Here is a 21,563-nt window from a genome sequence, read left to right as displayed (position 1 = left end):
CTGTAGTTTGTGAATGTCTCGTTCACCAAACCCAGCATAACCACCAATCATGCAGTATTCATTGAATCGTCAGGAACAAATGCATTCTTGACAGTCACGGATTGTTCATTTGGATCGTTGTCAGGGCTAACAGAGGCAGTTGGATATTGCATGATAAGAATAAATGGAGGGAGTGCTCTGATTGAGAAATGCACGATGAATTTGGTTTCTGATTTGAAAGGGTTCATTGCTTTCAGCCCAAGTGCGAGCCGGGTGACGATTCAGAATGTGAACATTTCGTCAGCCACTTTGACAGCAAACAGTCTGATTTCGATATTTGAGGATGAACTCACAAATGAAGCGTCAGTTTCATCGAGTTTGAATGCGGCAGAAAACAGTCATCCTAAAAACAGCATGCCATTGCTGAAAGTTAATGGCTGTTCATTTGCGAATATCACGAATGAAGGAAATAGGGAAAGTGTTGTTGATGTGGGATCATTTGATTATGCAATAGAATGAATGACGGATGAGTGTTTTATGACGAGTTGCAAGAGCACCTTGAGCAATGAAGGTGGAGGAGTGAAAGTGGTGTTGAAGGATGATGAATCTGTTTTAAAAGTGAATGGCAGCTCATTTTCGATATGCAAGTGCTCGACGGAATCAGGGCGCGGAGGAGGGCTGTATATCGATGGAGCCGAAGAAAATGTGAATTTTGAAGATGACACCAGGATTCCGTCTCTGAATTTCAACATCGTGAACATCATGTTTTATTTGAATGAGGCACACGAAGGGAATGACATATTCATCAAATGCTACTCGATTGCAAAACAGATCAACGAAACGCTGTTCACTTTGAACTACAACCAGGAGTCATTGAACTCAGACAACTCCATCTGCGGATGCGATTCAGAAATCGAGGGAATTGATAATCTGATTCCCCGAATCACATACTTTAAAGGTCTACAAGTGTTTTTGAATGCAGGAGGAGTGGATGGCAGACGATGCGGGGCTCAGGGCAATCCTTGCAGCAGCATCAATGTTGCAATTAACCACATTGAGCAAGGAGTGATGAATGCGATTCTGATTGATGGAGAAGGAGTGGTTTCGGGCGAATGTGTGATTGGGGATCTGAATGTGAATTCATACAAAAAGTCTCAGGCGATTGTGAAGCTGAAATCCAAGATTGAGAAATCGGCAGAGAAGGATTGCATCATGGAGTTTATAAACGAAAGCGCTGTGGAGAGGTGCTCATTCGAGTTTGAAGATACGTTTGAGGCTTCTCACAGCTACATCATGAAAGTGAAGAACGGGTCAATGGAGATCCATAAATGTGAATTCTACTCTTCAGCAACAGCTGTTGAGATGAGGCTGAACAGTTCGGTTGTGAGCGTGGAAAGCGGAGAACTGAAGATCTCAGAAACAACATTCAAGGATTTGGAATCAGCAGGATCGGTGCTGTTATTCAACAAAGAATCGAATGTGACAATTGTTGAAACAGGAATATCGAACGTCGAATGTGAAGGAGATATTGTGAGCGTTGGAGGAAAAGCGAAGGTGGTGATGAAGATCATGACGATTGAGAATATTTCCTTGCTGTCGGGAGGGTGTGCGATTGGGATGAATGATGCTGAGCAAGAGGTGAATGTGCTGAACTGCTCGTTTGGAAAATGCAGGAATTCGGTGAACAAGGGAAGCGTGATGAAGATAAAGCAGTCAAAGGTTGTGAGGGTTGAGGCATGTGTGCTTGATGGAGAAAAAGAAGGGGAGATTATCAATGAAGAGGTTGAAGGAAAAGAAGGATTATGTGAATGGAATGGGTCGTTGGTTGATATTGAAAACAGCAATGTGGAGATGAAGGAAATAACAATCTCAAATTCACAAGAAGGTGGAATTACAATGAGTGGAGGAAATGAAACAATTGAGAAAGGAAAGTTTTTGAACAATAATCCCTCAATTGAAGGATATCCATCATTGAGAAGAAATATCATTTGTTCTAATTTTGGAACATTGAATGTGATGAGTTTGTGGGGAGGAGATGGATGGGAAAGAAATACATCACTCTGGATGTTGAATGATGGGTGCAGTTTTGAAGGGATTATTTCTGAAAGGGATTCATCATTCTTCATTCCTGTGCTGGAGAGTGTGGAAGCAAAAGAAGAAGCAAACAGAATGAAGCTGACATTCAAAGGAATGCTTCTTGTTCCATGCAATTTGTCATTCTCAGTTGTGAAAAAGAAGGGAGAAGAGAAAGAGATTGAAAAACATGATTTTGATAGAAATGGATTCTTATCGGAAAGAGAAGTTGAGGGTAGTGCGACAAAGGATCTTATCAACAATTGTGGAAATGATGTTGAGGTTAGTGTGCATATTTTGTTTGGGAATGGTGAATCTCCTTCATCAACAAATTCATTCATTCTGAAGAACAGAAGTAAGACTGAACAAAAAGGAGATGAAATAATATCAAAAGGAGAGGATAAAATTGAATGGAGTTTGATTGCGTTTATTGGGTGCATTGTTGTTATTGTGATTCTGTTATTTGCTATTATTATTGTGGTTGTGATAATGAGAAAGAAGCAGAATAGAGGTGGAAGGAGAGTTGAAGATGGAAATGTTGAAGAATCAAAGAATGTTGGGAGAGGGGAATGGAGAAAAGAAGATATTGCAGAAAGAGTTGAGGAGGAGGAGAGGGAGATGCGAACGTTATTGACAGGAGAAACGGGAAAAGAGATGGGAGTGCAATCAGAGAAATGTAAAGAACTCCATCCATACGAGAATAAAGAAATTATTGAGAATAAATTCGATCAAGAAGAAGTTGTAGAGGTGGTACCTGTGAATTATGTTGAAATACAGACGATTGCTTCACTTCTGAACAGCGAAAAGGATGGAGGCATAAAGAGCGGTTCTTTTACAGGTGGAAAGGATGATGGAAATTTACCAAAAAGAGATAGAAAAGTGAAAAGGGGGAAGAGAAAGAAGGGGAAAAAACGGAAACATGTGGAAGAGGATGATGAAATTGGGGATGAGAAGGAAGTATCCGAGATTGAATTGGAGGAGTTGGGTAAGGTTGCTGCAGATGATGGAAGAAATGGAAAGTCAACAGAATATTATATTGGGATATGTTCAGCACAAAACAGCCATTTTTCGATGATCGGAGAAGATTCAGAAGAAAAAGTTGTCAACAAGGTATTGGATGAAGCAAAGGAAGTGGTGAAAGAAGACAAAGAAGAAGAAAGAGAGGAGGAAAAACCAAAGAAAAGGAAGAAAAAGAAAAAGAGAAATCAGAAAGGGGAAGACAAATCGGAAATTGTTCGAGATATTACTGAAATGGGGTTGCTTGATGCGGGATAGAAGGGCGTTGAGCAGGACAGATAATATGGTTGCGCTTGCTTCAGAAAACGAAGGAGGATAAGATGGAGGGGAGAATTATGCTCAGAAATTAGAATGAAGAATAATATGAAAGAACTTTCAATGTACATGTGCCGACTGGTGGAATCAATGATGGAACTGTTTTGCTCCCTGAAAATCCGTTCAATTGTGAAATGAAAGACCCTCCCAATTGAACATTTTGATGAATGCTCTGAAAGAGAAGAGTTGGGAACACTTTACCAATTTAATAACTTGCCTATTGTTACCGTTGCTATGTTCCTTATCCTTTCACAAAATTTTTTATATTCATTTTTCTATTCAATTCAATTATTTTATTTATTGTTTTTCCCATAATTGCTACGTTTGTTGTCTTTTTCCAACGGAAGAATAGAAGGAAGCATTTCACTTAAAACCTTTTTTAAAAAATAAGTTTTGTACAACTGAAATGCGTGATTCTTTTTGATATCATAAAAAAAGATCAAAAATCGAAAAAAAATAAAATTTAGGGCAATTGAGATCAATCAATTTTTTGATAAGGAATAATTGTTTTTCGAAAATATACCAAAATATCAACAAAATATCTTTTTTGCATTATTTTTTAGTCAAATTTTATTTTTTTAAAACATTTTTGAATGTTTCACTTTTTCCCAATAAAAATATAACCAAAAAAAATATTTTTTTTAGGAAAATTGTTTTTCAAATTTTTTCATCACTAAATGTTTTTTGAACTATGTTTGTAAATGAAAAAATATGACATTAAATGGCTCATTATTTCTAAAAGCATGCAAGCTCTGTAAAAATTTTCGGTCATTTTTCATGTTTAGAAAAATTGTAAAGTTTTCAAATATGACAACAATTAAATATAGAATTTATGTTAAAAACAGTTTTTTAATATTTTTGAGTGAGCATTTGCTATTTTGAAACACAAATGTTTTTTTTTTTTTTTTTTTTTTTTTTTTTTTTTTTTTTTTGCTCATTTCACAAAATAATCATATCACTCCATCATTTTCTTTAACACTTCTGTTTTTCTTTAGGTGATAATAATATTTACGTGAGAAAAATGAAAAGTGAAAAAACATTATCTATTGTTTTCTCATAAAAAATTTCAGCAATTATTTTTCTGATCATGATAAAACAATCGAAATTGCTTATGTGAAGAATTTATAGTCACATTATATTTGTTAAAAGAATTGAAGATAGCAGTTCGATGAAAAAATGATTGCTTGTTTTCAATATTTATTCAGTTTGTTCTTTGTTTTAATTCTTTATAATATATAATTTCTGCAAACACAAACACTTGATCGTGAATTATTCATCAAATATATCTGTGCAATATATGATGCTCTAATCAAATATTTGCTTTGTTTCAGAACGTATTCTACAGAAATGTATTCACAAACAAATTATAATTCAGCGAAAGCATTCATGCCATAAATTTCTTGGAATAACATAATTGTCTAAGGAACAATGTGCAATTACTGTAACGCAAAAAACATTTCTCTTTTTCTGAATTTCGTCATTCTGATAAAGGAAAAAATCATGCAAAAATTCATATTTTCTTTACACCGCTATTCTACGTTCTTTTCAGCCAATAACGCAAACCTTTCTTTTGATTTCTCATTTCGCTGTAAACAATACAAAAGTGTCTCATTCCACGGTTATTATTTGCTTCAAGTTTTGCTGTGTGAAAATGATTTCAAAACGGTTTGAAACTCCAAATATTCCGATCAATTGATGAAAACAGTTTCTGATTGTGTTTCACGATGGTAAAGAATTTTTTAACTGCGTGGGTTCAACAAACTCATCATCCAATTGCAATTGAAGCAGAAGATTCAATGAAATCACCCAGAAGTTCTAATATCGTTTCTGAATTTGAAGAATTTGTGAATGCAACACACATCTGTAACAAAAAATGAGCAATAATTCAATATACAAATTTAATGATAACTAATAAGTCAAATATTTCATTTTGAACATTCCAAATATTACTGAAACAGTAAAAGCCCTTCGGAGAACGTATTTTCTTTTATTCAAATGCAAACATCATATGTTTTTTTTTATCTTTATCGAAAAATAAAAAATCACATTCTCTCAATAGTTATTTTATTTTTGCATTTACAATATCTCCAAAACTTTCGAAAAATGCAGATTTCAAAAAATTTTGGAAAAAATGAATACAAAAATATTTAAACTTAAAATTCCGTCCGAAAAAGTTTATACAAAAACAAAACAAAATTATCAAATAATAAACTTTCATTTAAAATTTGAATTGGTTCAAAAATGACTAATCAAGCGTTTGCCCTGGGAGGCTGATTCTGGACCCAAAGCCTTCAAGGAACTGTACTGGATCGGTCACAGCACAATCCCAGGACGGAATCAGCCTAGCCCCTTCATTTTCTGCACACTGCAAAAAAAATCGGTGTCCGAAAATTTTTTTTGGAAAAATATTCCAAAAAAAAAAAGCTTGAGCAACAAACAACTTGAAAAGTTCGTTTTCAAAACAAAGACAAAATTATTCGAAAGCAGAAAACAACAAATCGAAAAACTTTGATAAAACTAATTCAAAAAACAACAGTGTTTTTTTCTTTCAGTGAACAATTATAACGTGTTGCTTCCAATTAACTCAACTTGTGGAACAGACTCACGAATTGAAAATTGTTTTTTATTTTTTTCATCTCTCACCCTTTCCTCTTTAAAATTCATCTTTTCATCCCCTCTTGAATTCCATGGAGAAGAAACAGATCTGTAAATATTTTCATTTCGCTTTTCTAAAAATAAGAAGGTTTTCAATGCATCTGCCTTTAGCTTTTTCCAAAGAATTTTATTAGAAGCGTTGTATTTGAAAAAATTAATTAAAAAAAAGAGAAAAAACATCAACAATCATCAAAAGAAAAAATAAAAAAATATTGCAACCTGAAAAAAATACCGATATGTATTTTTTTTGTTCATTAAGGTCAAAATTATTCAGTGAATGAGAGTTGTGTGTGATCTTATTGAAAAAATCAATAAGTTCATTTATATTATTTATTGAGATATCATTGTTCAATTCGTAATTTAGCAGACGTGTCAAACTCCCGTACTCGCCGTCACACTCACATTTGCCATGTTTTTCACAAAAAAATGATAAAGTGGGTGATTATTTTTGAAATCATATTTTTTAATTCGAAAATTTTCTGTTCGAAAATTTCTCTTGAATTTCAACAAAAGTTCATTGAAAAGTTCAAAAAGTTCCTTAAAAAACATCTTCATCTATATTTGAGCTTTAACATTTGTTTTGACAGCAGTTATGAAAATATTAGGCATTTGAAAACAAAAGCTCTTTTCAATGACAAGCAAATTATGAAAATCCTGCAACCCGAAAAAAGTAATGATTTCAAAAATAATCACCCATTTTTATTAATTTTTTTAAAAAAAAATAAACATATTTATGGGTCATTTTTTAAATATTTTTTTCACAAGAAGCATTAAGTTTTGCGGAAAATCGGTCCTTACAAAAGTTTATTAATAATTTATGTATTTCAAATATCACAAAATAAATTATTTAAATCCAGAATTGCAAAAGGAAGACAGTTTCACCTATGCACATATGTTCGACTAAGAACTGTTTTGACATGTTGTTAATATTGCTGAATTCACATAAGAGCAAGTTAACACTTTTATTACAATATTACAAGAATGAATGAATAAATAAATATATAAATAACATATGGGGGAAAATACGGACTTTCAAGCTTTTTTTGCAAAAAGCACAGAAAAATTGCTTCGCTCATAACTTTATTTCATATTCTCAGATTTTGTAATTAATTTTATTTTTATATACGTCAACAGGCATCATTGAAATCAAAACATGAAGTTTTCCAACATTTCGCGAATGTCAAAAAATTGAACCATTTTTATAATATTTTTTGATATGAAATAGTCAATGAAAAGAGCATAATTTTTAAATGAAAATGCCTGAAGTCAAATATTTTGCCCCATATAGGAAATGATACTATCTATGTATTTTGAAATGAAAACTCCATTGAAGGATTTCGAAAAAATTTCTAAAAAAGGAGTAAATCATTTTACTGTGCAATCAATAAAATCAATTATTAATAAAATTTAATTTCTTGATAAATTTATTAGGTTTCAGGAAATTTTTTAATTAAACAACAATGGAAAGGACTAAATATTTGCTGATGGTTTTATGGAGCTAAATTTTAGTTAAAGTCAACCAGGGAAGTTTTTTGTAAACTTTATTTATTCATTAAATATTTCGGGTTTTTATGGCAATGGGATATTCTCCTCTAAACATGTGTTGCAGATAAAATTACTTTTGTCTCGTCCATCAGTGATTGAAAATCCACGTCAGTATTCGATTTTTTCAAATATTTTTATTTTAACTTATTTTTTTGTGATTTCGTTGAATAAATAAATATTAAGAAATTTGTTCATTTTTTCTATTAATCGAACTTCACTATTGTTTCATAAATGCAATAAAAATTTCTTCCCTGCTAGACACATATTCCATTGACAGTCACTGACTTCACTGACAGTCTGATGATCAAAAAATTCCAAATTTGACATTTTATCTATATTCTTTTTTTATATATCGTATTTTCTTTCTACACTTATTCGAATGAATATACACAAATATATACATAGAAAATTATTGTTTCATTGTGGAGGTTCTTATTTGAAAATTCTCTCTTTGACCGTCATGAAACATATTTTGTCTATTAATAGTCACCAAATGACATATGTTTGCTCTCCGCTTAACAAAACTCAATATGACTTCCCCTATGTGGCAAATCATCACAATCGTCAATAAAAATTTCAGAAAATGCTTGCACTTTTTTCATTCAGCAATTATAATAAATTGCAACAGTTTTAACCAGACCTTTACCACAGACCGACATTTTTTTCAAGGCTCGACAAATCGACTGACAAGACAGTTAGCCAAAACTTCATTTTTTGATAAACGAAAAAACAACAAATCAAGATAAAGTTTTTCCGTTTTTATTCAATTGTTTTTTATTTTTTAATTTTTTTAATTTCCACAAGATTCGAACAAATAGATATTTAATTTTCAAATTTCTGAAAATATCAATGGGTTATCGAAAGATCTTTGTCGAAATCAGTCGAATGACAAAGATCAGTCTGTCAAAAAGATCAATCTGTCGAATGGATATGATTTTTTGAAAACATTTCTTCTTTTCTGAAAACGTATTTCTTTTTAATGATCTTATTATGAATTGCTTTTTTTTGATAAAAAAATTGTTGGAATATTAAAGAAATGGAGCGTTGAATCTATCTGATTAAGTTCATTATTAGTCCAATGCAACATTTTGTTAAACATTTCATCTGCTTTCAAACATTATTGCTATTTGGGACAGAATTCTTTCATTAATGAAAAATTTAATGATTTGTTCCATACTTTTTCTTTAAATGGATGATTATAATTTTGATATAACTGTGCACCATTAAATATTGAAATACAAATAAGTCGAAAAAAATCTTTGAAAGAACTTTGTATAACAAAAATTACATGGCAAAAAATTTTGTCCCATTCACGTTATTATTATAAAAAGGTTTTCGATCACATTCCTTAAGATTTTCATATTTTTTGTTTTCAAAAATAAACAACGGATTAGTGAAAATAGTATGTTGACACATGAAAAAGGTTTGGAAAAGATTATTATTTAAATTATTAAATACGATGAACAATGATTGAAGTTTGATAGAATTGTTAATCATGCTGATGAAAATTCAATTTTATTAATGATGATTTACTCATCATTATTCAAATTGCACAATGGAAAGAATCTCATTCAAATGAAAAAGGAAAGAAGCTTCGAAAATTTGGAGATTTAAAAATTCGATTATGATGCTGGAAATAAGAAAAAGAAAAAGAAACTGCTCACGATTTTGAAGAAGAAAGCTGAATTAATATTGAAAACAAAAGGAAAAAAACAATAACAATCGATTAGGTGGGTGATTCTTTTTGAAAAGTCACAAATGTTTAATTTTCAAATAAACCAAAAATTTCATATTTTGCTAACTATTTTGTTAACAAATATCAAATTTCACTCAAATGGAATCTATTACATGATAATATAATTTCCAACTTTCTTGAGGATATTTGTGTACTGAAATTGAAATTTGAACAAAATATGATATTTTTTGAAGTATATGAAAATTAAACATTTGTGACTTTTCAAAAAGAATCACCCAGGTTAATGTTCGTCGGCTTTCCTTGTTCTTTCAACTGCTTCTTTTCTTCCTCTTCTTGAAGTTTAACATCAATGCCAAATGTTTCAAAGAACAATCAAATGAAGCAACTGCAATCATTAATCGCTTTGAATTGCAATCTTCTCAACATTCTTTGGATTATGCACAAATTTCACTCTAAATATCATTATTTCAACATCACGCAATTCACCCGTCTCTTTGTCATCATCTTCGATTTCACCTTCAGCTGACCTGCAAACGTCGATAAGACGCAACTTTGAATGCTGGGTACAATTGTCATCTGGCAGAAAGTGGTGCTGAAGCAGCAACGGGATTTGTGGCAGTGGGAGATCAAGAATGTGCTGGAAAGAGTGAGGAGGAAGTGAGAGAGCTGGAGCTAACAGCACATCAACCAGAAACGGAGAAACGACATGTTGAGCAGTATGAAGGAGAAGGAGCGGAATCTGTGTGCGATGGGGCAGGAGATGCTGGAAGAGGACAAGAAAGGCAGAGTGAGTGAGTTTTTGTCAGAGATTCAGTACATCACAACGAACGAACACTTCAGAATAATTAAGACGTATTCGGAAATAGTGAGGAATAATTAATTGGAGGAAGGTGTAGGAGACGATGCTACACAAACAAGACTGACTGAAGAGGAGGACAGCAGGAAGAATAAAAAAAAATAAAAACAAAAGAAATGGAAAATTTTTTATTCGAAAGAAGCACGAGATTCGAAAAATAACGGGTTGTGGAAAATCAAGCAGGGTTGGTGAACGAAGGAGTTCGAATTACAAAGTCAGGAAAGGAGATTCAGATGCAGTAAGAGAAAAAGCAGGAGAAGCAGAAGAGAAGCGGCAATGGAAGTGAAGCAGAATCAATTGGAGATGGAAAAGAGATGAAAATGAAAAAACAAATATTGAGAAGATTTTGAGATTTGAGGGGGGAAAAAATTGCAGATCATGGAAAACAGAAATTGAAGGAAGCGGAGACTGAACAGAATTGATACCAATCTGAACAGAAAGAAGAAGTGCTAAGGCTGCAGGACGAGAAGAAGTTTGAGGAGATTCGCAACAAGCTGAAGAAAAAGGAGGTAGCTGAATGAGAAGCAACTGGATTTTCTGAGATGATTGTGGAGTACTTTCAGATGCTGGCTGATAAGTAGAAGAGTGTGGAGGATGAAATTCCGAGGGAGAAGGAGAGAGAGAAGAAGATAGAAAATAGAGAGAAAGTGGGAGAGAAAGAGACGGAGTAAGAGAACTAGCATTTGCAGAGGAGAAAAAAAAGAAAGCTCAGAAAGTTCAAATGAAGCGTCTTTGAAAAGTGTATCTTCTTACACTCAGGCTTTTCTTCCATTTCCTTGTGATTTTCAGTCAACTCTTCATCAGATAACAGTTTCCATTTCAACGCACAATGTTCCAGTTCAAGATTCAATAACTTTCAGCACCTAACAAACAGCAAAAGCTCAAAATAACCAGCTTGTTTGGTCGATCTCTCCATCACCAGCAACTGCACCTCATTGCTCAACATCGATTTCTCCTTCGTATTCACCTCATCAATTTCCTGTATCTATTTCTCCATCTTCTCAGTTTTCGCTAACATCAAATTCGGCATAATGGTGTTATATCGAAGTCCTTAAAACTTTAATTTTTCAATTGTTATATGAATATTAGTGAGTTCTCATATTTTTAATAACATTAAAAATGCTAGAAAATACCGGTTATTTTTTCCATTTAAAAAAATTTTTTAGGTGAAATTATTATTTTTTGGGTATGATCAAATCAAATATCTTAAAAAACATAGCATCCTGAAGATGAAAAGGATCAGTATTTTGAACTTTTGAAAACATTCACCAGCGAAAAAAAGGACTGAGAGTGGTGTTGGTGATTTGGATGTTTTTAAAGAAATAATGGAGAACAATGTAAAATCGAAAATATGAAACAAATATCATTATCTCGATATAATTTCACAAAAAGAAGGTATTTACAATAAAAAAGAATAGATTTTTAAAAGGTTAAAACGAGTCAAATTGAAGCGATGATAAATATATCATATTATTCAATAAACCCTAACCCAAAATTGAATTATTCAATGGATTTTTATTTTAATATATTTTTTACGAATCACCAATTTCTTATTCGTTAAATATGTAAATAATAAAATAACATGCATATTCAATTAGTTAAATAACATTCAGAATGGAAACTTTCACTTCGATATAATCCCATCTTGCCTCAAATTCTTCAGTCTTGTAACAAAAAATTAACAGCAATCATTTCTCCCTTCTTCACTTGCTCTTTCTGCTGCTTCTTCATCTTCTTCAAATATTGGAAATATTTTTTCAATCAATATTTAACTACCACAAATAAATATCCAATTGTGTTTGTATAAAGCGAATGTGAATTAATTGAATTCTACTGGCAAATGTCAATTTGGTGTGTTTAATTTTGATTATTTTCAGACACAGAAATGTTGGAACAAACAGAAAAAAAAGAACATAAATAAAAAAGCTTCAATTCAAATTATATTTGATTTTTCAATTGTCTGAACTGAAACTGAATGTTTTCAAAAATCAAACTATTGTTTTTGTTTGTCCATTTCAATTTTGTATTTGGTTTGATTGCAACATTCATATGTTTACGTTTCTTTTTCAATATTAAAAAAACAGGTTTTTTTCTTTAATTTATACAATTTTGCTTTTTAGCTTTCTTGATTTTTGTTTCACAAAAAAAAAAAAAAAAAAAAAAAAAAAAAAAAAAAAAAAAAAATTTACAAAAATGATACACTTAATTTTTCGTTCATGCAAAAATGTATTTGAATCGCATTTTTAAGTCAAAGAAGACTTTTGAAACAAGTTGAAAATTACAGAAAGTTTATAATAATTGTGAAAATAAAAAAAAAAAAAAATCGACATTGACTTTGCTGTTAAGAAGACGTGCATATCTTTATTTTCACTTGTCGCAAAGGCCTTGTTATGACAATCCGATGATACCATTTCCTGAAAATGATTTGATTAATATTCGTTTTTTTGAAATACAACTGAGACATTTCTTTTGGTTTGATCAATTTGAAAACAAAATTTTACTATTTGTGAATCATACAGAAAAGCTTAGCGTTTGACAAGGATTTTGTTGTTTAATTTATTTTTTCAGATCATAACAATTGTATCGAAATTGTTACACCTTAATTTTTCAGATATTAATTGTAGTTTTGCATTTTTTTTTTGGATTTTGTTGATTGCTGTGGATATTCATCGGGGAAACGTGTTTATTATTATTAAAACGGAAGTGTGCATCGATAATAAATCAAATTGTGGAATTATGGAAGTATCTGAAACAGAAAAATTGATTAGTTTGTTTTTTTTTTATTTGTCTGTTAAGGTTCATCATCATGCGATTTGGCATGCTTTAAAGAATTTCTTGATGAACTTGAAATGTGCAACAAGGATGAGAAAAAGCAGAAACAGGAAGAAATGAACAAATTGATTGGGGAAATCAATTGGGCAGAAGTTAAAGTTTATCAAACGATTAAGCTGTTCAACAAAATGCACAAAATAATGGAAGAAAAGACATTATCTATAGGCGATGTTCTTTTGATGTTGAAGCGTGTCGGATATTGCAAAATGATGAAACAAGCTTTTTCAGATGAATTTAAACATTCTTCATTGAGCAGAAGAATAGAAAAGATGATAATTGATGAAAATATGAAAAAAGATGGAAAAAATGAAACGCTTCTGATTGATCTTTGTGAATGCTATCTTTTGCTCTGCAATTCATTTTCTTCAGGAATACTTTCAATTTGTTTTCCCTGTGCTCTAAAAGTTGCCTTGAAGAAAGATGAGAGCAAAGAAGCACAAAAGGAAGTGGAAATGGCTTTATTGGCTTTAAGTCATGTCTATAGATATGTTGTATGTGTTTTTTATTGCTTTTGTTGTTTTTTTTATTTTTATTATTTTTTGAACAGAATGTGGAAAAAGAATTGTATTTTGATGAGATTACTGAGATTATTCAATATCATCAGAAGCATCGAAATCTTACCAGATTGGCTTACCAGTCTTCTTGGCAGCTCTTTATAAATAGATTTTATTATGAAAGAGAGCTTGAGGATGCGATTGTGAATAAATTAGGTTTTGCTTTCGAAGCAGCAAGAGAACTGGAAGAACTGGAAGAATGCGAGGATTGGAAGCAAAATGATAGGAAAGAAAAAACTGAAGTGAGAACAACAATGAGATGGCTCTTGCTGCTTTCAAATTTTTTAGATATTTTAATGTTGAGTGGAAAAGGATGCGATAAGCTTTGTCAGAATCTGGTTAAGCTGGGAAGATCAACAAGAGATTCGCAAAGAGACGTTTTCGAAAGAGTTTTTGCAATATTTTTGATGATGATCAGATACCAGCCAACTCTGGCTGTTGTTTACGATTTGCTGAAAGGCGGTGTATTTGATCTTATTTCAGATGAAATGCAGAAGCGAACATTTGAAGATGTGATTGCAAGAAATTGTTTTGAGTTTTTGTTGGCGCTTTCGAAAAGACTGGATATTGAGTACGATGACGAAGGGGAAGAAATGAAAAGAAAGGCAACAAAAAAGGAAGTGTTCGAGAAGATGGAAGAGGAAGGATATGAAGATATTATTACAAGTTATTGTGAAGCACTTCTTGATCTTTATGAAAATTATTATACTGAATTATCTTTAATTATTTCTGATTACTTTATTTATGTTTAAGGATGAGAGATGAATGTCATTTAGCAACTCAATTATTTAACTTTTCTTTCTTTTTTTCTTTCTTTTCAATTTTGAACAAATTGTCAATCATATAGCTGAAGCACATTTTTTTTTTGCCTTTTTTTACATTTTTTCCAAAGTGAAGTGCAATAACAACAAATAAGAAACGCTGAACTGTTTATTTTATTGTTTTTGCTTCACAAAATTGTTCATTTCCCACAATCACTTCCAACATATTATTGATCTGAAAGCGAGATATGTACGAAGCAATTATTTGTAACATCAATTGCTCCAAACAACGTGTGTTCTCAAACTGTGTCCAAAAGTGTTCAGCACAGAAGGAAAAGTGAAAATAAATTGTAAGAAATCTTCGTTGTTCAATTTTGTAGTCAATTCCAAGAAGAACGTTTGATTTTTTTGCTTTTTAATCTTTTTCTTCTTCTTTTTCTGTTGAGAAAATTTGGATATTTTCTTTCTTTCTTTCAACAGATAAGGAGTGACATGCATATTTCACAAATCGATAAATCCAAACAGTCAGATGAAGAACATAAACGCATAAGAATGGAATGAAAATTCAAAAATTCTTTCGAAATTTGTGGATAAAAAGAGACAATAAAAGAAGAAGAAGAAGACGAAGAAAATGCTAAATGACGGAGATTATGATTGAGACAATCAATATGGAACAAATGAAGAGTTGGATGGAGAAAGAAAAAGACACAGATAAACAGATTAAAAGGAAAAGAGGACAAGAGAGATTTGTCATGAAATGAATTTCAAAATTATTCACATAAAGAAAGTTGTTTTGAATGAATGAAAGAATGTTGGAAGATCTATCCTCAAATTGTATTTTCCTGCATGAAGATAATGAAACAGAGGAAGAAGACAAATAAAAAAGAAAGAGGAAGAAATTGAAGTTGCAGTTGGAAAGAAGAAGTTGATGATGAGGAGAAATCTTTCAAACAATCATCATCAATTCAAACAGAATTCAAAAATCACATCAAAAAATATTTCTTTCTTTTGCTTCACCCAAAGCATGTTCTACATTCTTTCAATCACCACTGAAGTTGCTGTTGTTGTTAATCGTGTCTTTTCAGCATGTTCAGATGCTGCAAAAGAAAATGATTTCACAAGAGATGTTTTTTGCAGAAAAACCAATGCAGAAGATGAAACATCCTGAGAGTGTCAGATGATAAATGAGTGAAGAGACAGGTATTTTTATTGATGACTGTTCTGTGAACTGATAAAAAGGAGAGATAAATGAGGAATTCAAAAGGGATGTCCATTCATTCTCATCAGCCACTGAAGTCCAATGACGAATTTTTATTTTGCTCCAAAAAAGAGAAAAGTGTGTGCAAAGGGAAGAATTCGGACAATGAATCCGAATTCCCTTCCGCTCTCTTCATTCTTTTGGCTTAGCAGTAGAATCCTCCGATTCATTTCTTCTGGGTTTTTAATAAACAATTGAAGATGTTATTGGATTGATGTGCTTCCTGAATGCTTCTCATGGAACAGCTGCATTCACGACATTTCTCATCTGATCGTCATTCAATAGAAATCAAATGGCTTTTTTGATTTCCCAAAGCATATGATGAAAACAAAAGAAAAATGTCATCTTCATTCATTGTTGCTTTTCTTCCAATCATTTGTCCTGCCATCCTTGATGTTGGAGATGACCTTCAAGAATTTTCAGTATTTGCTCATTTCACTGCAAAACCATTTTTAAATGTTCTTCTGCTGTTTGACTGATTTTCGAATTGAATCGACAATTCCTTTTTGATTTTTGTCTTTTTTATTCCTTTCAATTATCCGATGAGTAATATTGAATGAAAACTGAAAATTGAAATACAAGAATAATCGATCAAATTGAATTCATCAAGCACGCAATTATTTGTTTTCATTATTTTCAATCTGAACATTGTTTGCCAACATACGAATTAGACTTTTCTTTTATGAAATATGATTGTTCTATTTCTTTTTCTTTTTGATGACAATAACCATATACATGCGTGATTGAAATACCTAATTTCACACCAATAAAAAACGAACTCAATTTGCAAAATGTGAAAGAAAATCGAAATCTATTTCTTCATGAAAATTTTTTGTTGGTTAGATCAAAAAGAAACAAAAGATTTCCATTTTCGGTCTTTATTCAACCAATCCTGAGGCTTCTTTGCGCTCCGTTTTGCCCTTTTTTTATTAAGCAATAACAAATCGGTTTGAATTGTGATCATTTTTGTACTGCAAGATAATCAACGATGTGTGTATTTATCTTTTATTTTGTTTCTAATCACGCTTTGCCTTTCTTTTTGAATATTTTTTGGAACAAACAGAATGAGTTTGTTTGATGATTATGATTCTGAAAATGAACTTCTGACTACAGCTAGAACCAAGAAGTTTTCAAGTTTGATCTTTTATTTGGATTGAACAATTTTGAAAAAGAATTTGTTTTTTTAAATGTTTTTTGAAGAATTGTTTTGTGAACTGGAGCATCGCACAGAAGATGAACAGAAACAGAAAATTGAAGAGTTGAACAGATTAATTGATGAAATGAATGAAGGAGAATTCATAACTGTTTTCACGAAAGATCTATACAATAAAATTCACCAAATGATTGAAGAAAAGACATTATCGTGGGGAAACGCAATCTTGCTGTTGAAGCATGCTGGATTTTGCAAAGTGCTGAAAAAGATTCCATTTTATTCTTTTGATTATTCATCATTGAGCAAAAGAATGAAAGAGATGATAATTGATGAAAATGAGAAGAAGAAAGAAGAAAAGAACGAAAAGCGTCTGATTGACCTCTGTGAATGCTTTGCTTGGCTGAATGAAGATTTTATTTCAAAGGAATTGTTTTCAGTCATTGTACCTCGCCTTCTGAAAGTTGCCTCGAAGAAAGATGAAAACGAGGAAACTCAGAAGGAAGCAAAAATGAATTTATTGACTTTATGTCGCATCAACACATATACCGTATGAGAACTTCTATTTTTTATTTTGATATAATTGATTTTTTTTTCCCCTTGTTTTTTGATTAGGATGTGCCAAAAGAACTGTATTTGAGTGAAGTCAAAGAAATCATCAAATATCACCAGGAACATTCCAGCCTGACGCATCTTATCTATCAGTATATTTGGCAGTTTTTGATTTATGGATTGCTCGAAGAAGAAAGTTTTGAAGAAGTGGTTGTGAATGAACTGCATTTTGTGGGGGAAACAAGAAGAGAATTAGAAGAGCTTTCAAAATGCATCGACTGGAAGAGAAAAGAAGAAAGAAGAAAAGAAGTGAAAGAAGTGAAAATAATTGGGAGATGGCTTCTTGTTATTGATGATTTCTTAAACTGGTGCAGATCATGGAACGAAGAACTTGCTGGACTTATCTGCAGCATTGTTCAGGTATTTCGAGCATCAAGGGACAATTACAAAGAAATTCTAAATGGATGCCTTTCTTCATTAAGAAGAGCAGTGGAAAAGAGAAATGTGAAAATTGATGACTTGTTGAAAAGTGGAGCTATTGGTCTCTATTTGGAGGAAATGAAGCAATCAACTTTGGAAGATGGAATCATATCTGATTGCTTGCATTTCTTTTTGAAACTTTCAGAAAGATTGAAAGAAAAGAAGGATGAGGAAAAGGAAGAAGCGAAAAGAAAAGAGATGAAAAGAAAGATATTTGAAAAGATGGAGGAAGAAGGATTTGAAGATATCACAACAAGCCTTTATGGAGTGATTTCTTTTCTGAACAAAAATTGTTATCGTGAATTATCAAAAAATACTTCTGATTATTTTGTGAATGTTTAACCAAATTCTTTTCAATGAAAATTGAAACTCCAAAATAATATTCTCTTTTCTTTTTTATTCATTTCACAAAATGGGAGGAAAACAAGAATTGAATGAATTAAAATATTGTTTTTTTTAGCATTTTTCTGAAAAAAATGAAAAAATGAAAAAATATGATATTCTTTTCTTTTCAATTTTTTCCATCAAGAATCTTCATCAAAGGATCATTGCCCTCCATCTTCATCAACACTATTCATTTTTATTTTAATGCATTCAATTGCTCAGTTATTGCCTCTGAAAGCCACTGGTCTCCTTTGCTTATTCTCTTTCTCATACCATTTTCAATGAACGAGTGAAGGCGAAGGAGAAGAATACAAAAGAAATGAAGAAAGAAATGTTTGTTGAAGAAACCTGTTGAAAATATTGAAAGTGCAGAATTATGCAGCAATCAAATTGAAGAAGGAGAAGAAGCATGAAAAAATCATTCATAAAATTTTTCTCTGAAGAATTCAATCAAAATCGAATTCTTTCTCTCTTTTATTCTCCTATTTGTCCATTCTTCCAATCAGCATCAAAAGCTCTCCCAATCATTTCACTTGTTTTTTGTCAGAAAAGAATATCTTCTTATGATTCTCTTCATCCTCTCAGTTGTCAACTGCAATTCTTCCTTTTTCATTTGAGCATTTCTTCATTCAAATTCTCAAAACACTTTCATTGAAATGATCTTCTCAAAATACGAGCGGCTGACTTCTTCTTTTGTAGCTGCTCCATTTTATTTTGAATGAGTGGACAAACAAAACAAGTATTTTTCACAAAATTTTCAAATGCCTGAGTTTGTGGTAATTCTGTGAAATGATGAAAAAGAAAAAAATGCTATTTCGGAGTCACATAATGGAATGAATCTCATTTCCTCAAGCTAGCACAAAATAAACTGTCACATTTTTTGAAAAACGGCAAATGCTTCACAAGTTTGCCAATTCATTGTTATCCCAAATGCTTCAGTGGAGAAACGCCATTCCCAGCTGACGCGTTCTCTTCTTCAACAATTTTTCCATTCATGTTGAATAATCCTTCAGAAAATGCAGAATAGATTTCTTCTTCTTTAAGTTTTTGACATATCCCGTTCGTTTCTTCCATTTTCTTCTTTGGCTTCGCTCCAGCTCATCGATCGAGTTTATGATGCAATTCTTCAAAAAAACTGAAAAAGAAAAAGGAAAAGGAAAGAAATAAAATAGTCATCAAGAATTCGAGTGAAACAATGCTTGCAAACCGAACATTTTTCTGTCAATGATACCTTTCATTCCATTCAAATAGATTCAAATCCATCAAACTTCCTCAACTGCAGAAATCACTTCACAAAAGAATTGCTGATTGGCAATTGCAATCGAGGAAAAATCATTGGAAAAATTAAAAACAAACAAATAAATGAACAAATAAGTAAATAAAACAAATTCAGAGAAATAAACTTTCAACTCAGTTTGAGTTCGTTCTTCAGATTGAAATTCAGAAAAACTCATAACCATTCTCAAAAATGTATTTATCAATAAAAATATCATGAGCAAAAAAGAAAGGAAAGGAAACAAACAAAATATATAAGTCTGATAAAATTGTAACGAAAAACAAAAAGAAACACAATTTCAAAAAAGTTCATTGTTTCGTATCAGAATCAAAGTGTCTGAAAATTGTGTGTTTATGTTTTTGTATAACAAAAGCAGCATCTTTTTATTTCTTCTTCTTCTTCTGTTAACAAAATAATGTTGCTTGTTGACTTCGCTTTCTTCACTTGCATTTCTTGAAATCTATAAACCGATTTATTTATATGATTCTGTTGCCTTTCTCGCTGGATGTTTCAAAGAAGTCGGAGAAGAAGAATAAACTGATGGAAAGAAGGGAAATGGTGGCGATGGCGAAGATGTTCATAATAAAGAGAAGCATTTGACTCAAATATGGATTAAATAGCCTGACAAATTTTCGGATCGTCCGAACCAACATCTTTCTTTCAGAGCGCTCTTCATCTCCTGAAAGCTCGTAATGATATCTTCATATCCTTCTTCTTCAAACTTGTCAAATATCTCTCTTTTGATCATCTTCCATTTCGCTTTCTTGAATGTGTTGTCGGTCTTTTTGCTCAATCTTTCTGAAAGTGCTTCAAATGCTGCGATGCATATGACAATGGAGCGATCTCCCAATGTCTGCTGCCACATCTCCTCCACAATGCATCCTGCTGCTCCACTCCTCACAAAAATATCTATTTTTTCTGCTTTGCCCAATGTCATCTGCATCAGCAGGAAAGCGCATTCTGTCTGTAAACTTCTTTCACACTCCTTTGCTGCTTTGAAAAGTTTGACAACTCCTTCAGCAAACTCATTGAATTGTATCCGCTCACAGCATGCTTGGCATTTTGAAAAATATTTCCAAGCTGTCTTCAGATACTTCCATATTATCTGCACTTCTTTCGATTTATTTAACTCCTTTTCTGTCTTCTTCCAATCCACGCATTTCATCAGCTCGTCCAGTTCTCGTGTTGCCTCTTTCACAAAATGAAGATCGTTTGTGATCCAATCTTCAAATTCCTTCTCAAAATAAGGCTCATTTATCAAAAACTGCCAAGCTGACTGATAGGCAAGTCGAGTGAGGTTGTGATGCTCCTGATGATATCTGATGATCGCTTTGATCTCATTCAGATACAGTTTTCTTCTTATTTCCTTATAAAAATACAAGAAAAACAAAATAAATAGCTTCAAAAATGAAATAGAAGTGAACATACGCAATATTCAATATTGCTCAAAGCCAGCAAAGCCATCTCCACCTCTTCACTTGTTTCCTGACTTTCCTCTTTCTTCAATGCAACTTTCAAAAGGCAAGGCACACAAATCGATAATAATTCGATTGAAAAGAGGTTGTTAACCATCAGATAGCATTCGCAAAGGTCAGCCAGCAACTTTTCGTTCCTCTCTTTGATGTTTGCTCCACGTTCGCTTTCTTCTTTTTCATTCTTTTCTTCACAAATTATCATTGACTCCAAGTCCGAGCAAAGAGAAGACTCAACAAATTTTCCACTCCAAAACATTTTTAACACTTTGCAATATCCGATGCGCTTCATCAACAAAAGCGCATTGTCCAAAGATAATATCTTCTTTTTTATCATTTTGTTCAATTTTTCGAAATTCTCTTCAGAAAAAACAGAACGCATTCCTTCCTCATTCAAGTCCCACATAATTTCATATATTTTCTCAATAATTTTTTGCTGATCTTCAGCTGTGCAATCCTCTGGTTTGAAAAGCATTTCTTTTGAAAAACCAAAATGAGAAAGAGAAAGAATGAAAATTTTATCGCATAAACAAATGCTGAACCTTCAAACAATTTTAACGCCAATGCCTCTTCTGATCCATTTTCTGCTTCAAAAATGCAACTTGAACACATTTTGTTCGTTGTCTGTTTTATTCAATCTGAATCGCCTGCATTTGGAAACAATGAAACAAAAAAATTGAAAATAGTGTTTAATAATTCACACGCGTA

The 21,563-nt window shown here is 32.0% G+C and overlaps 4 protein-coding genes across 4 annotated transcripts; 3 read left to right on the top strand and 1 right to left on the bottom strand.

Moving 5' to 3' along the window:
- Window positions 1-498: 498 nt before the first annotated feature.
- MONOS_14296 (uncharacterized protein) lies at window positions 499-3,791 on the top strand (the record flags this gene model as incomplete). The annotated part of the gene is made up of 1 exon (XM_067867085.1): window positions 499-3,791. The coding sequence occupies one exon, from the start codon at window positions 499-501 to the stop codon at window positions 3,325-3,327; it is 2,829 nt and encodes a 942-aa protein (XP_067722768.1). The 3' UTR covers window positions 3,328-3,791.
- Window positions 3,792-13,818: 10,027 nt separating this feature from the next.
- Window positions 13,819-14,274, top strand: MONOS_1718 (uncharacterized protein; the record flags this gene model as incomplete). The annotated part of the gene is made up of 1 exon (XM_067870074.1): window positions 13,819-14,274. The coding sequence occupies one exon, from the start codon at window positions 13,819-13,821 to the stop codon at window positions 14,272-14,274; it is 456 nt and encodes a 151-aa protein (XP_067722767.1).
- A 2,108-nt stretch (window positions 14,275-16,382) lies between these two features.
- On the top strand, window positions 16,383-18,168 carry MONOS_1719 (uncharacterized protein). The gene is made up of 4 exons (XM_067870085.1): window positions 16,383-16,531; window positions 16,605-16,675; window positions 16,742-17,241; window positions 17,307-18,168. The coding sequence occupies exons 2-4, from the start codon at window positions 16,606-16,608 to the stop codon at window positions 18,063-18,065; spliced, it is 1,329 nt and encodes a 442-aa protein (XP_067722766.1). The 5' UTR covers window positions 16,383-16,531; window position 16,605; the 3' UTR covers window positions 18,066-18,168.
- A 1,816-nt stretch (window positions 18,169-19,984) lies between these two features.
- Window positions 19,985-21,332, bottom strand: MONOS_1720 (uncharacterized protein; the record flags this gene model as incomplete). Its single annotated transcript, XM_067870096.1, has 2 exons — window positions 20,812-21,332; window positions 19,985-20,749 (listed from the first exon to the last, which is right to left on the bottom strand). Exons 1-2 carry the CDS (start codon window positions 21,328-21,330, stop codon window positions 19,985-19,987), a joined length of 1,284 nt encoding a protein of 427 aa, XP_067722765.1. The 5' UTR covers window positions 21,331-21,332.
- Window positions 21,333-21,563: the final 231 nt, after the last annotated feature.

Source organism: Monocercomonoides exilis (assembly GCF_001643675.1).
Source record: "Monocercomonoides exilis strain PA203 chromosome Unknown scaffold40-978991, whole genome shotgun sequence".
NCBI classification, from domain to species: Eukaryota; Preaxostyla; order Oxymonadida; family Polymastigidae; genus Monocercomonoides; species Monocercomonoides exilis.
Note: the sequence above shows the minus strand (reverse complement) of the source record. Positions and strands in the feature narration are given on the sequence as shown.